The 17018-nt window shown below is 35.2% G+C and overlaps 1 protein-coding gene across 6 annotated transcripts in view; it reads right to left on the minus strand.

The window, feature by feature from the left end:
• Window positions 1-17018, minus strand: part of MYO3A (myosin IIIA) — a 243195-nt gene that overhangs the window by 219598 nt on the left and 6579 nt on the right. For all 6 annotated transcript variants that reach the window (XM_053894938.1, XM_053894937.1, XM_053894943.1 and 3 more), the window contains exons 2-3: window positions 6835-7019; window positions 4125-4259 (exon numbers count right to left, since the gene is read on the minus strand). In XM_053894938.1, the coding sequence (XP_053750913.1) occupies window positions 4125-4259; window positions 6835-7002 (303 nt within the window). In that variant the 5' untranslated portion in view covers window positions 7003-7019. The remainder of the gene's footprint in view (window positions 1-4124; window positions 4260-6834; window positions 7020-17018) is intronic.

Here is a 17018-nt window from a genome sequence, read left to right on the forward strand (position 1 = left end):
GCGCTGTTAGCATGACTCTGGGTAATATCAGATCCTCTCTCTGGCCACTCTTTTCCTATCCTCATGCAAAGTAATTTATTTGGGCTTTCTTACAATAAGAGGTATAATTAGCAGTCATTTTGTAGAATAAAGTATTGATGCCACAAGCCAATTTTCTGAAAGTGCCTCTAAAGCAGCACCTGCACCATTCATGTTTATAAAGCAGGTAATTGTGCATCTAGCCACTTATGTGTATATGTGATTAGTATAATTTACATATGTAAATCAATTATCTTATATACAGTTGGCCAACTTCTTCCTTTATTTTTTCCCTCATACTCTAAGTTCAGATTAATTCAGACTTCCAAAATACCATTTTAATAAACTACCAGTATTTTTTTTTTCTCAAGCCATCTAGGGATATTTCCAGTTCCTCCATGTGATAATAAAATACAAGAAGAAAGTTCAAAGAAGCTGTTAAGTTCCCGATTCATTGTTATCAGGAAGCTGCTTTACTTGTACTGGATGTTCCAAACCTTTTTAATCAATCTTCTCTCCTCTCACAAAAGAACATTTAACTGTGATCAGGAGTCTCCAACTCTTACCTAATTCCTACTGACAATACTGAGAAATGACAATATAATTATAATATAGATTTGATAGGCATAAAAGACAATGACCGATCTCATTTAATATTTTTAAACCCTGGGCAAAGAACTGTATCTTGTGCCCTTGCCCATTTAGGCCTACAGTACGCAGAATATCTGAATTTCCATTCAAATGCTAATCTACCAATGATTCCATATGGGAAAAAAATAAAGATGCATTATTAAAAATGTTTTGAGGGGGCGCATGGGTGGCTCAGTCAGTTACATGTCCGACTTCGGCTCAGGTTATGATCTTACAGTTCACAGGTACGAGCCCGCTGACACTGCAGAGCCTATAGCCTGCTATGAGTTCTGTGTCTCCCTCTCTTCCCCTCTGCCACTCATGCTCTTTCAAATATAAATAAACATTAAAAAAATTTTTTTAAATAAATACAAATTTGAAGGATATAAAGATTCAAAATTTTATTCAAGACTGCATTAAGGGTCTGCACAGAATTACATCTCAAATATACAAACACAAACATGAGGTAAACTTAGAAAATTCTCCATTTATTCAAGGAAAAATGTTTTCAGTTCCTAATTTACATTCTATCACTTAGGTAAAGTTTAGAGGACTAAAAGTTTTGCTTTGTTTTAATATGTGACTTAATTAAAAATATAAAGCAATCTCAATAGAGAAAAAGTAATTTTGAAATCATAATACATTGCCTATTTTTAAAGAACACAACTGGTTATTTAAAAATTTTCTTGATTTCGGGGCGCCGGGATGGTTCAGTCAATTAAGTGTCCAACTTCGGCTCAGGTTGTGATCTCGTGGTTCGTGAGTCTAGGCCCCACATCAGGCTCTGAGCTGACAGTTCAGAGCCTGGAGCCTGCTTCACATTCTGTGTCTCCCTCTCTCTCTGCCCCTCCCTCATCCAAGCTCTCTCAAAAACAAATAAATATAAAAAAAATTTTTTTAGATTTTTTAAATTTCTATAAAATAATAAATACAGTTTCACATTTTGAAAAGGTTCCTGAAAATACTATTTTACAATTTTGAAAGGCTCTATGATTCAATTTGAAGTGGCAGATTAAACATATAAATTTATTTCCTCTCATTCATGAATCTCCATTAAAATGTTAGTAATAGAATCAAAAAGTATAAACCACACACACACACAAAAAAGAGAATGGAAAAAAGGAGAGCCATAGACAAGAGAGTTCAATAAAATTTTTCAACATGGAAAGCAGATGGCCCAGTGGTGACCAATTTGGCAGTGCAGAGGAAGCCACAAAATAAAGCAGTAGGCGAGAGCTATTTTGTGGTCACCTGAGCAGATTAACCCAGGAGTTGGGAGAGGTGGGGTAGAAAACAAGGGACCCTTTGGAAGTTTGATTAGAATCAAAAGACTTGACAACCTCTTATCTCACATATAAAATACCAACATCCAGAAGCCTGCCAGAGTACTCCTCACATACACACACATCCAGGCAAGAGACTGGAGATTTTATTCCCTAGAGAAACTGACCTGAAGGGACATGAGATTTGGTGACATCAGTAGAGTGGATAACGAGAATGAAGCACACACTACTACATGGTATGTAAAATAGGAAAGTCAACTTGGAAAGGGGAGGCCAAGCGATTTGGGGAACAGTGGATCCCACATAGGTGAGCGGCAGAGAGAGAGAGATTAGAAAGGTCTGATGCTCTGCTCGGCAGGACTCCACTGTGGAGCAGGAGGACGCAGGGTTCCAGAAGCACAATTAATACCTTGCCAAAATTCAGGACACAGATTAGAAAATGAAAGAGAAGAGAAGCTCAGCCCTGCGTTTCCAGGTATGCATCCAAAGCACAGATGTGCTCGGGACAAGTTAACACCACCAAACTGGATCTACGCTGTTACTGCTCTGGATTATAAGTCTTTTGGTTCTACTTGCTTTTTATTAACCAAATGAATGTATTTATTCAGAAAAAGATAAAGATGATTAAGTTTATCTGCAATTATATTTAGTGAAAAAAGTAGGATAACTTCATAATAATGATATTGCCAATCATTTGAAACACAGACAAACACAGACAAAAAGATGAAGGAAATATCTTAAATGTTAATGTACATGTTATTTTTATAGTTTCAAGTATTTTTTACAATGATCATTTATTTCAAATCATTAAAAAATCATTTAAAGAATAGAAAAAAATATAAAGTATGAAAACAATACAATTTACACGTATGTCTGCAGAAAAACCAACAGAACATTCTGAAAGAAATACAATAATCAAACGCTAATAAAATCATAATGAACACAATAAATGCACGCTACTACAGTGATCCAGTAAAGGTTTTACCAGTCCTGAGTTTGATAAAAGCAACTATTAAAAACACTTATGAAGGGGCGCTTGGTGGCTTAGTCGGTTAAGCGTCCGACTTCAGCTCAGGCCATGATCTCACTGCCTGTGGGTTCGAGCCCCATGTCGGGCTCTGTGCTGACAGCTCGGAGCCTGGAGCCTGCTTTGGATTCTGTGTCTCCCTCTCTCTCTTCTCCTCCCCCCACCTTGTGTTCTATCAAAAATAAATAAACATTAAATATTTTGTTCAAAAAATAAAAATGCTTATGAATTTTATTAGAATTAATGATTACCTCACTTCAGTCATATTCAATGAAAATGAGAAAAACTACATTCTTCTGGGACTGGCAGTTCCCTTAAGAGAGCACCTTCTAGGGGCGCCTGGGTGGCTCCGTCGGTTAAGCGTCCGACTTCAGCTCAGGTCACGATCTCACGGTCCGTGAGTTCAAGCCCCGCGTAGGGCTCTGGGCTGATGGCTCAGAGCCTGGAGCCTGCTTCCGATTCTGTGTCTCCCTCTCTCTCTGCCCCTCCCCCGTTCATGCTCTGGGTCTCTCTGTCTCAAAAATAAATAAACGTTAAAAAAAAATTAAAAAAAAAAGAGAGCACCTTCTAGTATTTCTGCATTAGACAGAATTGTCTAAACCTACTCTCAGGAGACTCTACAGCTTCCCTTTGGCAACTTATTCAGCATTCAATACCATTTCTAATAAGGTTTTTACTCCTTAAATGTAAATACCTGGTTCTGTAGTTTATATCATTAGTATTCAATGAGGACAGAAAAAAACCTCGCAGCTTACCATTTTTGTCTAATGAAGCCTCACTTACATTAATTTTCTATTATATCCAGCACCTGGCACGGAGCCTCAGTCGCGTGTTAGCCGAGCAAAATGCAGATGAATAAATAAATATTATAATGAAGTCCCTTTAAGCTTGTTCTTCTACAAGGAAAATAATTCTTGCTTATTGAGTCTTTTATCGTGGAGATGTCTCCTTTTAGTCTTTAATAGCCTTTAGGGCTTTTCTTTAATTTCCTCTTGTGTCTTAAAGCCACAGGGCCAGAATGGGGCACAACATTCTATTGAGTCTATGACCAGTCAGGAACATACTAAAGGAACCATGGTTTTATGGTATTGATGTTACACAAACATTCAGTCATTCCAAGACCACACAGCAAATTTCTACACATAGAATAATGTTGAAACACTTACCTCAAGAACCAACCACAGCTTATCTCCATTTATTTTATCCTTCTTAAAGTACATCCCGTAGAATCTGACCACATTAGGGTGGTCAGAAAGCGTTTTTAAGATGTTATACTCTGCTTCAATCTCTTCATCAATGTCCTAGTTTCAAAAGGTCATAAAAAGAAAACCATGAGAAAAACATGAATTATATCAAAGAGGCACATATTGTAGACCACCAAATAGAGAATTTAATTTTGTCAAAGCAAGGTTATAATAATAGGTTTTATTATGCTCAGTAGTAGGCATTGAAATTTCTGATGCCATTATTTAAGGGGAGAGATTGTGATTTTCCTGCTAATCAAATACATCTCTAATTATGTTAATTTCCTTGAGTTACAAAGGGACAAATAAAAGACTATTTTTGTATGTAGTTAGAAAGAAACATACATGGAGATTCCAAAAGATACTCTTTGCAGTGTTCACACATTGTTTTAGTGGCCACTGTTTTGAAGCCACTGATTTGAAATAAATACTTTTAGCTGGTTCATTTGTTTCTTTGAAATATAGGATATTTAGAAGCTTTCAAAAACTAGTCATATAAGCAATAAATTCCTACATATATAAGATGGCACACAGCCTTAAGTTAGGTAAAGGCCCATTTGCCAGAAGTAGAATACATTGCTATCCTGTCAACAAAAATGCATGATAACCACTTAAAGTCATGCTTTTAGAAAACCACAAAACATGAAACAACTCAGAGTAGTAATAAGAGAAACCCTTCTACTACTGTTTTTATAGTAATACTTAGCATCCACATTGTTTTCTTACAAAATCATGTAATCACAGAGCTGCAAAGAATTTTAGACCAGAGCTCTAATTTTAGAAAAAGAAACTAAAGCTCAGAGAAGTTGGTCACAGAGCTGGTTAGTGTCAGATCCAGAATGAGACTGCAAGTCTAATGCCTATGACCTTCTAATCCTGTTCATTTTATCCCTTTCTTGGATAGACACTTACTCTATCAAAATTCATAATAGTAAGACTCTTTTAATAAAAAAGCCACTCTGAAAAATGCTCAGACGCATTTAAATTTATTTTATTAAGATTATAATCTCTCGGTTATAAATCTTTTTTATTTGACTTCTGACATGATGAATGAAGAGGAAATAAGTAATTCTCAGAAAAACATATATGTACTATGACAAGAATAAAGGCAGCAAAAGAACAAATCTCACGAAATCAATATATATTTCATTAAAGCAATAGGACAAAAGATGATTTTTAAGGTTCACAGTATACAAAACATGAGTAAATTATAAAAGGATAATGGCTATCTGTATTCATAATTCATTTGTTCTTCTCCACTAAGGAGTAGAAGAAAAGAAGAGACACTGGTTACAGACACTGTTACAGACATCTGGCCAGAGCCCTTTCCCTTACCACCATGACCCTAAACCATAATTATGTAGACCAGAGGAGAGAGTTATAGTTACTTTGGTACAGCTTAATTTGTGTCTCTCCTCCTTCAGTTTAAATTATAAGAACTTTCCATTAGAGAGTATGAAAACATTCAGCATCAGTAAAGCCCAGGCATAGTTCTTTTTTTTTCCCCCTCCAGTGTATCTAATTTCTTGCTGAAAATAAACCCCCACTCTCCCTCCCCTCTCCTCAAAATAATATGAAACACTGTAGTTATAATGGGTTTAGTAGAAATAAACAATCCAAAAAGAAAGAGCAACCCTAAGATGTACAAACAGAGGCCCAGAGACCTTTTGCAGTGTCCTAGAGTTTGTTAGTATAAGAGCTGTGACAAGCACTAGGAGTCCGTGTCCTTCTCACACACATCACACCATTTCTGTCATGTCATACTCCATCACCTGTGCAAGAGTCAAGTAACTAAAGAAACTGCTCCCAATAGAAGTTTGGGGATTATGTGATCACGAGCTCATGGTGGCTCACCCAACGTGCTACTGGGAGAGCTACATGTTTCCCAGGAGCTGAAAATGTTACAAAACAGCCAGTTCTCACTCTCAGGGGGAAAAAAAAAGTCTCATCAGTTTCTTCATGCTCTGAAAGGCCCCCCCCCCCGCAAAAAAAAAAAGGCTTGGAAGTTTCCCTTATCACAACTGCCATTCCAAAAACAGCAGAAGAGGACCCTACTGGGGCATCACTTAAAAGGCCATAAGGACTCCACGTGCAGTATCAGTTCTTTACAAGGTAACCCACCCTGATTATAAGCGAGTACCATTTTTGCTTTGGAAACATTTCAGCAAACCTGAAAATAAATTTCCCATCTCTGAAAGAAATATAATTTAAAATAAAATATTTCCGGTTTAGCTTAAGAGACATTCTGCCTGAAGCCTAAATAAATATAGGAAGAAAAAGAGATATGGCAAAGATGACATTTTAGAATTACCTCTAGACCCGAGTCTGTGTTCTTACAACTTTTTGAAATCTAAAATAACACTGACTTAACTGTTGAGCTGCTGAGACCTGTATTTATCTATTTACTTATTTGTATTTGGTCCTTACTGTATATGTTAAGCATATAAATAAGAAAAACCTAACAGATTTTTTTTTACATTTTCTTCTACTGTAACTGACGTTGTGACAAATCAAGATATTTACAGAATTTTTAACTGCTTAATACAAATAAAAACAAAGTTAATTAGGAGAAGAAGAAGAAGGAGGAGGAGGAGGAGGAGGAGGAGGAGAAGACAACAACAATGTGACATACATGAATCGGATCCAGAATTTTCACTGCTGCTTTTTGGCCATTTTTCTTATTTAACACTTTAAAAACTTTCCCGTAAGTTCCTTTGCCGATCGTTTCAATGATTTCCCATGTATCAGAAGGATCAGGAAAGTTATCAAAGATGATTGTTTTTCCAGTTAATGGAAGCATCTCACAAGTTTAAATCACTGGAGAGAAAAAGTACAGTTTCAGGTACATCTCATTGGCGATATTAAATGGCAACATAGACTCAAGGGAAATTATCTAACACCACTAATATGATGGAAAATATACAGCTGTAACCAAATGTACTCAGAATTATAGAAAATTTTAATTTCAATTCTTTTTGCAAAAAGATTACTAAGAGTAATAATGCTTTGTAAACAAGGCTTTATTTCTGTTTAATATAGTCCCATATTAATTGCTTTTAATTCTTTTCATATTAAAATAAGAAACGAAATATTTCAATCACTTTGATGTGCTGCTTTATACTCAGGTATTAGTACAGTGAATGAAATTAATTTAGAATTAACCACAAAGATAAAGATTCAACATCATCAAGGCAAATCCCACACTTTAAAGTGATCATGTCTTATACCACTCCTGTATGTAAAACCCAGTAATGGGTCCCCTCATATTACTTTTAGCATGAAATTTCTTTAACATTAACTTACCAGGTTCTTTAAAATATGGTCGGTCCTTGCTTAATGTTCTAGCCTCATGTCTCAACTCTTCTCTCAGTCACTACCAACCGGCCACTCAGGATCCTTAAGGTCATTTTTTTTTTTCTTGCTTAAGGATTTTAATATACACTAATCCCTTCCACTTCTGCCTGTGGTTTCTTTACTAAATTCCAACACCTACTTATCTTTCAGATCTTGGCTTGATGTCATTTCCTCTGAATGTGACCACTCTCCATCCCATTTGGGTTGATGCCCCACCTCTGTACTTGCATAGCATTTTACCCATGTTTATCAGGTATCATGATATGCCCAATACCTGGAACAGTGCTGAAATAATTAGGACACTATGGCTAATGAATCCAGGTGACTTTACAAAGGTGATGTTGTATGTAATGTGAAATAAGATCTCAGGTTTTCTGACTTCCCAGTGGTATTTTCAACCTCCTATACTCTCCCTATATTACATTCAACCATTTGTATAAAATTATAAAAAAAAAAAAGTAACAGAAATAGGTCCCAAACTTCTGGGGGCCTCACATTTTTTCAATTATCTATGCAAAACCTCACTTTTTTCAATGACAAAAAGTTGACTGCAGGGGCACTTGGGTGGCTTGGTCAGTTAAGCATCCAGCTCGTGATTCAGGCTCAGGTCATGATCTCATGGTTTGTGAGTTTGAGCCCACGTCAGGCTATGTGCTAACAGCACGGAGCCTCTTGGGATTCTCTCCCTCTCTCTCTGCCCTTCTCTCTCTCTCCCTCCCTCTCTCAAAATAAATAAACATTAAATATAAAACAAAAGTTGACTGCAGTTGTGCTTATATGTGTATACATACGCATAGAAACACATCTGTTAATAAATAGGTATTAATACTACGTAATAATGTTGGCTCATGAAATACACTAGTCTAACTACAATGTTCAACCTCTGTCACACCACCAATCCATTGAGTTCTCACTTTCTTTATAGCCATCAACCGTATTCAGTCTTCATTTTTCTTCATTTTCTTCTTCCCTGGCATAAATTCTATAGCTTGAGTTATTATGATCTCCTTGCAAACACCCTCAACGCTCTTGTTCCTCTTTCTCCACCATGAGTCTCCCAGGGTAAAAAACAAACAAAACAAAACAAAACAAACAAACAAAAAACAAAAAACCACAAAACAGCTCTGGTTAAACCTTACATTTCTTCACACCTGTGCCTACAGCTGGAGAAAACCACACAACCATAATGCTAGTTTCACTTCAAATTCAGGATAAAAAAACCTACAAGTAGACCGTCGACACTGCCCAGAAGTCCTACTGCACTTCCCTGGTTTGTCTGTTCCTTGCTCTCTGGAGGGATTATTTCACAATGATCTCTCTTCTCACACTTTTCTCTCCTCAGATTATTCCTCTTTGTTCTCTATCCCCTCTCACAAAACTTCCAAGCTGATGCCCTTACTTAATAATTATTGAAAAGATGAAAGCAATAATAAACTCCTTAACTTTCTCATCTTGAAAACTAAACTAATGTGCATAAAACAGGAGTTCATTCTCAGTATAATCAATTTTGCTGTTTTGCCTCAATTAGTCTTTTACTTCAGTTCCTTCTCAGCCTTCAGATCTTGGCTCAAACATCACTTTCTTAGAAAGGCTTTTCTTGAACAACCTATATAAAGGTAGCTTTCCCCACATATTTCCCCATTTCTCCTTTAGAATGCAAGCTACAAAAGGGTATAGACTTTGCTCTTTTTACTACTGTATGTGCAGTTTCCAGAATGATGCCTAGCACATGGGAGGCAATTAGTAAATTTGGGAAAATGGGCAAACATTTTGTTGTTTACCTGTTAATTTTGACAACACAGACCTTATCTGTCGTGTTCACATCCAAATCTAATAATGCCTAACTCTGTTCCTGGCATGTAGTAGATGTTAAATATACAGCTGTTGAATAAATTAATCAATATGGCTCTTCAAAAGAAGTTTTTAAATGAGGGAGAAAAATAAGGATGAGGGAGAGCTGAAAAGAATTTGAAAATCTCACTAAAATAAGGATCATATTCTGATTCATTATACTTAAGGGCACATCATCTAGTAAATGGCTATGAATGTCTGCTAAAAATTACATTACTACATAAAAATACACTTATGAATAGTTCATAGAACATTTAATTTTATGAAATTTGTGCCTTTGATCCAAAATGCAACAGAACAAGTAGGAGGTAATCAGTAATAATCATCCACTTTAGTGATTGCACAATCAGTGACAAGATTACTTCTTCCATCTATGTACTTGAGTCATGCAAATAAGCATTTATGCCATCCATATAGTGTAAAAGACCAAAAGACCATATTAAATCTTATTAAATACCTGAAATAAGCGTTTTCAATCAGAAGAAACATTCATTACATGGAATACTACCTCTCAAGTGGTAATGTTATTGAACACTACTTTCTGCTATGTTAATTATTAGGAATTAACTACTGGTATTTATTTATTTATTTATTTATTTATTTATTTATTTATTTATTTATGAGAGGTAGACCATGCGTGTGGGGGAGATGGCAGAGGGAGGGGAAGGGGGGAGAGGGAGGGAGAGAGAGAGAGAGGGAGGGAGGGACAGAGAGAGAGAGAGAGAAAGAGAGAATATCTCAAGCAGGCCCCACGCTCAGCTTGGAGCCTGACATGGGGCTTGGTTCCACAACCCTGAGATCATGGCCTGAGCCAAATATCAAGAGTCAGATGCTTAACCAACTGAGCCACCCAGGTGCCCCATAACTATTCATATTTAAATACACAGGCATCAGAATTCAACTAAGAATGGCTGAACACCCAATGTGTGCAAAGTATTTTAGTGTCTTGAGGATACAAAGATAGGCAACCCATAGATAGATACATGTAAGTAATATTATGAAAAGAGACAGATAACAGAAATAACCATAAAGTGTTATAGAAGCCCAGGTGAAGAAAAAATTCTGAAGTGATCATGAAGAGATACAGAAAATGAGCAGTATTGGAGCTGGACATTAAACATGACTGAAGTTTGTCCAAAATATAATATCCCCTTTAACAGTTCTAAGTAAGATAAACATTTAAAGCAGTGCATTATTATAATATAAAACAATAATCACAGAATAACCAAAGCACAAGTGTTTTGGAAACAGAATGCAGCTAGTCAAATCTCATTTAAAACAAACAAAATTCTCAACAAGTAGGTAAAATGAAGCCTAAAATGACTTTCTCAAAATTAAACTTTGAAGAACTTAGGGGTGACTAGGTGGCTCACTGGCTTAAGCATCTGATTCTTAACTCAGGTCATGATCTCATGGTTTGTGAGATTGAGCCCATGTCAGGCTCTACACTGATAGCATGGAGGCTGTTTAGGATTCTTTCTCTCCTCTCTCTCTCCCTCTCCCTCCAAATGAGCACATGTGCATGCATACACACACACACTCTCTCTCAATAAATAAATAAACATTAAAATAAAGAAAGGAAAAAAAGAATTAAAAAACTTAGGATAGAAGCAAGTCTTCTGAATCTTAAGCCATACTTCTCCCACTACATGATAGGTTATTATTTAAAAATAAAATAAATGTCAGTTAAAAATTAATTATTTAATAATTACAGTAGATTGTATTCCACATAACTATGAATGTTCATCTTTTTTTCTAGTCCTTTAGCACTCATAGAATAAAAAATAATTCTCTAGCTCATAAAACAAAAACTAATTTCTCAATTAAATGATCATATATGCTAAATATTTTTGGCATATATACTTACTATATTTTGACATATGTATTTACCATAATTCCAAAAGATACTATTCTATTTTAAGAGCCACATTTTAAAAATGAAGAATAATCCTTTTGAATTGACTTATTGTATATTGAGCTGCTGAGTTTTCGTGGTTTTTTTTTTTTTTTTTCATGATAGAAAAAAGACCATAATACAATGAAAAAGGTATCTTACTTTGGGATCTTAACACTCATCTCAATACTTATTCTACCTGCTTAAAAAAATTTTTTTTTAATCTTTATTTTTGAAAGACAGAGAGACGGACTGTGAGCAGGGGAGGAACAGAGGGACAAGGAGGCACAGAATCTGACACAGGCTCCAGGCTCTAAACTATCAGCACAGAGCCTGACGCGGGGCTTGAACTCACGAACCACAAGTTCAGGACCTGAGTTGAAGTTGGACACTCAACCGACTGAGCCACCCAAGCACCCCTTGACTGCTTTTGTAAATCTGCACTTCATTCTTATTTACTAAAATAACCAAAATGCCTTCATTCTCATTCTAAAACACAGCAGGATGATGTCCCCTTGGGCTGTGTCTTCCCTCTGCCTGGAATGCTCTTTCTCCAGATATCCACATTGCCTACTCCATCACTTCCTTTAATTCTTGCATCAGCCATCACTTTCTCAATAAGCCCTACTCTAACCATCCTGTTTAAAATGCCAACCTGCCTTCCTCCACTCCATCCTACCTCCAAATTCCTGGTCCCACCTTCTCTGCTCTATTCTCATAACACTTGTTACTTCCTTTCACACTATATCATTTCCTATTTAGTATGTTTTATTTATTGCTTTTCTATACTCCTAGAATATGAGCCCATGAGCACTGAAATTTTATCCAGGTTGTTCACTGATATATCCCAAAGACTCTAAAACCATGACTAGCACAAAGGATGTACTCTATAAGGATTTGTTTAACACTGATTGAAATGAATAGAACACAGTAACTAGAAAATTTTCAGATGATTTTACCAATGAATTATATCAAATATTTAAGAAAGAAACAAATAAAGTCATCCTGTGCATTTTTTTTTCAGAGAACAGATATAGAGTACCTACAAAGAGATACAAATTATGTTAAAAAAAAAAAAAAAAAGAACCAAACAGAAATTCTGGATATAAAAATAACTGAATTGAAAAATTCCCTAGAGGGGTTTAATAGCAGACTTGAACAGGCAGCAGAAAATCAGCCAATGAAATAAAAACAAGTCATTTGAAATTATCAAGTCTGAAAAACAAAAAGAAAAAAGAATGAAGAAAAATGAACAGGGGTGCCTGGATGACTCTGTTGAGTATCCAACTCTTGACTTTGGCTCAGGTCATGATCTGACAGTCATAAGTTTGAGCCCCACGTTGAGCTCTGTGCCAAGTGTGGAACCTGATTAAAATTCTCACTCTCTCTCTCTTCCTCTGAACCTCCTCTCTAAAATAATAATAATGATAATAATAATGATAATAATAACAACAACAATAAAGGAAAAAAAAGAAAAATGAACAGAGCCTAAGGGCCATAATTATGAGATACCATCAAGAGGACCAATAAAAGTATTATGAGTTCTAGAAGAAGAAGAAAGAGAATGAGGCAAAAGATTATTTGAAGAAATAATGGCTGAAAACATCATAAATTTAAGGAAAGGAGAGACACACAAATCCACGTAGAAGGGTCTACAAATCCAATAGGCCCAACAAATTGCAAGGATAAATCCAAAGAAACCCACACTGAGACATTATAATGAAGGACTCAAAAGACAAAGACAAGGAATCATGAAAACAATAAGAGAAAAGCAACTCATCATTTACAAAGGATCCTCAATAAGATTTCCCACCAGAAACCTTGTAAGTCAGAGGCAGTAGGATGATATAGTTAATGTGTTGAAAGAAAAACGTGTCAACCGAGAATTTTATATCCAGCAAAACTGCCCTTCAAAAAATGAAGGAGAAATTTACACTTCCCCAAATAAACAAAAGCTGAGGGAGTTCATTACCACTAGATCTGTCCTACAAAATCTGCTAAAAGGAGTCCTTCAGGTTGAAATGAAGGATACTATAATGACAAAAGGATCAACTCACCAAGAAGTTATAACAATTATAAATATATATGCACAAAACATCAGAGCTCCAAAATATATGAAGCAAACATTGACATAATTGAAGGGAGAAATAAACAGCTCTACAATAATACCAGGAAACTTTAATACCCCACCTTCAGTAATGGATAAAACAATAGATACATACAGAATGCTCCATCTAACAACAGCAGAATAAACTTTTTCTGAAGTGTATATGCAACATTCTTCAAGATAAACCATGTTAGGCCACAAAATGAGTCTTAATAAAATTCAAAAGACTAAAAACATACAAAATATCTTTTTCAATAAGAACATAATGAGGGGTGCCTGGGTGGCTCAGTTGGTTAAGCATCTGACTCCAGCTCAGGTCATGATCTCACAGTTCATGAGTTCAAGCCCTGCGTTGAGCTCTGTGCTGACAGCTCGAAGCCTGGACCCTGCTTCAGATTCTGTGTCTCCTTCTGTCTCTCTGCCCCTCCTGCCCCTTTGTGCTCTCTCTCTCAAAAATAATTAAACACTAAAAAATTTTTTAAAAAGAACATAATGAAACTAGAAATCAACAGCAAAAGAAAAATTGGAAAATACACATACATGTGGAAATTAAACAACACACTATCAAACAACAAATGAGTCTGACAAAAAACATCACAAGATATGGCAACGAGAAAGAACGAAATCCTGCCATTTGCGGTAATGTGGATGGAACTGGAGGGTATTATGCTAAGTGAAATAAGTCGGTCAAAGACAGATATCATATGTTTTCACTCATATGTGGAACTTGAGAAACTTAACAGAAGACCATGGGGGAAGGGAAGGGGAAAAAAATAGTTACAAACAGAGAGGGAGGGAGGCAAACCATAAAGATTCTTAAATACAGAAAACTGAGGGTTGATGGTGGGGTGGGGGAGAGGGGAAAATGGGTGATGGGCAATGAGGAGGGCACTTGTTGGGATGAGCACTGGGTGTTGTATGTAAGCAATGAATCACGGGAATCTACCCCCAAAACCCAGAGCACATGGTACACACTGTATGTTAGCCAATTGGACAATAAATTATGTTAAAAAAATAAATCAAAAAATAAAAATAAAAAATAATATTTCACTCTAAAAACATCACAAGAAAAATTAGAAAATCTCTTAAAGCAAATAAAAATACAACATAGCAAAACTTAAGGGATGAAGTGAAAGCATAGGTAAGAGGTAAATATATAGCTATAAAGCTTATGTTAAAAAAGAAGAAAAGTCTCAAATCCTAGTTTTATACCCTAAAACTAGAATTAGAGAAAGAGGAACAAATTAAAACCAAAAGTAATAAAAGAAAATTATAAATACTGGAGTAGCAATAAACAAAATAGAAAACAGAAAACAATAGAGAAAATCAATAAAACCAAGAGTTTGTTCTTCAAAGAGATAAACAAAATTGACAAACCTTTATTCAGACTGACTTAGAAAAAAAGATGAAGAACACACAAATAACCAAAACTAGAAATGAAAGAGGAAGCATTACTACTGATTTCATTAAAATAGAAAGAATTAAACTAGGAACAATTATATGCCCACACAATGAATACACTAGATAAAATGGACAAATTCCTAGAAACACACAACCTACCAAGACTGAACCATGAAAAATTTAAAAATCTGAATAGGTCCATAACTAGTAAGGAAATTGAGTCAGTAACCAAAAACCTCTCAACACCAACAAAAGAAGCCCAAGACCAGATAGCTTCACTGGTGAATTCTACCAAACATTAAAGAAAAATTAACACCTTAAACAAAAATTAACACCTTAAACAAAAATTAACACCTTAAACTCTTAACAAATAAGTACTAAGAATTCTTAAACTCTTCCAAAACATTTAAGAAGTGTGAATAGTGCCTAATTCATTCTATGAGGTTAGCATTACCCTGACACAAAAGCCAAAGACACTATAAAAAAACTGCAGACCAATATCCCAATAAAGATTGATACAAAAATCTTCAAATAAAATACCACCACCCTGAATTCAACAACATATTCAAAGGGTCTCAATAGCATATGGAAAGGGTCATATACAATGACCAAGTGGGATTTATTCCTGGAATGCAAGAAAGGTTCAATATATAAAAATCGATCAATGTAATACATGGCATTAACAAAATGATGAATAAAAAAATGATCATTTAAATTGATGCAGAAATGCTTTAAGAAATTCAATACCTGTTCAAGACTTAAAAACAAAAACAAAAACCCTCCAACTAAGAATAGAAGGAAACTACCTGGACATAAGAAAGAACATACATGAAAAACCCACAGCTAACATCACACTTATTGGCGAAAGACTAAAAGCCTTTCCTCTAAGAACACGAAGAGGCAAGGATGCCTACTTTTGTCATTTCTATTCAACATAGTACTGAAAGTTGTAGCCAGAGCAAGCAGTAAAAAAAAAAAAAAAAAAAAAAAAAAAAAAAAAAAAAAAAAAAAAAAGACATTCAAATTGGAGGGGAAGAATAAAACTATCTCTATTCACAGATGACTTGATTTTATACATAGAAAACCCTAAAGCAGCCACAAAACAGACCGTTAGGACTAATCAATGGATTCAGAAAAGTTGTGGGATCCACAATCAACATCAAAAATCAGTTTCATTTCTATATACTAACAATGAATCTGAGAAGGAAGTTAAGAAAACAATTCTATTTACAATAGCATTAAAAAGAATAAAATACTTAAGAATAAGTTTAAACAGGGAGGCAAGAGACCTGTACAGTGAAAACTACAAAACATTGCTGAAAGAAGTTACACCAGACACAAAGAAATGTAAAGACATCCTGTGTTCATATAGGATGTTAATATCAAGTTCAAGACTTGTTAATATCAAGTTCAAGACTTCATATTAAGATATTAAGATGTCAGTACTACCCAAAACAATCTACAGCTGCATTACCTATCAAATCCCCAAAAGAAAAAGATCCATCCTAAAATACATATGAAATCTAAAAGAATTTCAAATAATCCAAATAACCCTAAAAAGAAGGATAAAGTTGGAGGTTTTACACTTCCTGATTTCAAAATTTATTTCAAAGCTACAGTAATCAAAACAGTGTGATACTGGCATAAAGACAGACCAACAGAATAAATTAGCCCAGAAATAAAACACATGTGGTCAAATGATTTTCAACAAGACTGCCAAACCCATTCAATAGGGAAAGAAAAGTCTTTTCAACAAATAGTGTTGAGAAAACTGGATAACGATATGCCAAAAAATGAAGCTGAGTCCTTATGTTAAATCATACACAAAAATTAACCCAAAATGTATCAAAGATCTAAACATAAGAGCTAGCACTCTAGAACTTAGAAGAAAATATAGGAGGAAAGCTTCATGGATTTGGCAATGATTTCTTGGATATGACACCAAACACGGGCAACAGAAGAAACAGATAAATTGGATTTCATAAAAATTAAAAACTCTTGTATATCAAAGGACGCTATCAACAGAGTGGAAAGACAACCTGCAGACTAGGAGAAAATATTTGTAAGTCATGTATTTTATAAAAGGTTAACCAGAGTATACAAAGAACTCCTACAACACAACAACAAAATAATCCAATTTAAAATATGGGCAAAGGACTGGAATAGACATTTGTCCAAAAAAGATATACAAAAGGCAATGAGCAAATGA

This window comes from Panthera pardus, unplaced genomic scaffold (genome assembly GCF_024362965.1).
Source record: "Panthera pardus isolate Hobbes unplaced genomic scaffold, ASM2436296v1 HiC_scaffold_6, whole genome shotgun sequence".
NCBI lineage: Eukaryota > Metazoa > Chordata > Mammalia > Carnivora > Felidae > Panthera > Panthera pardus.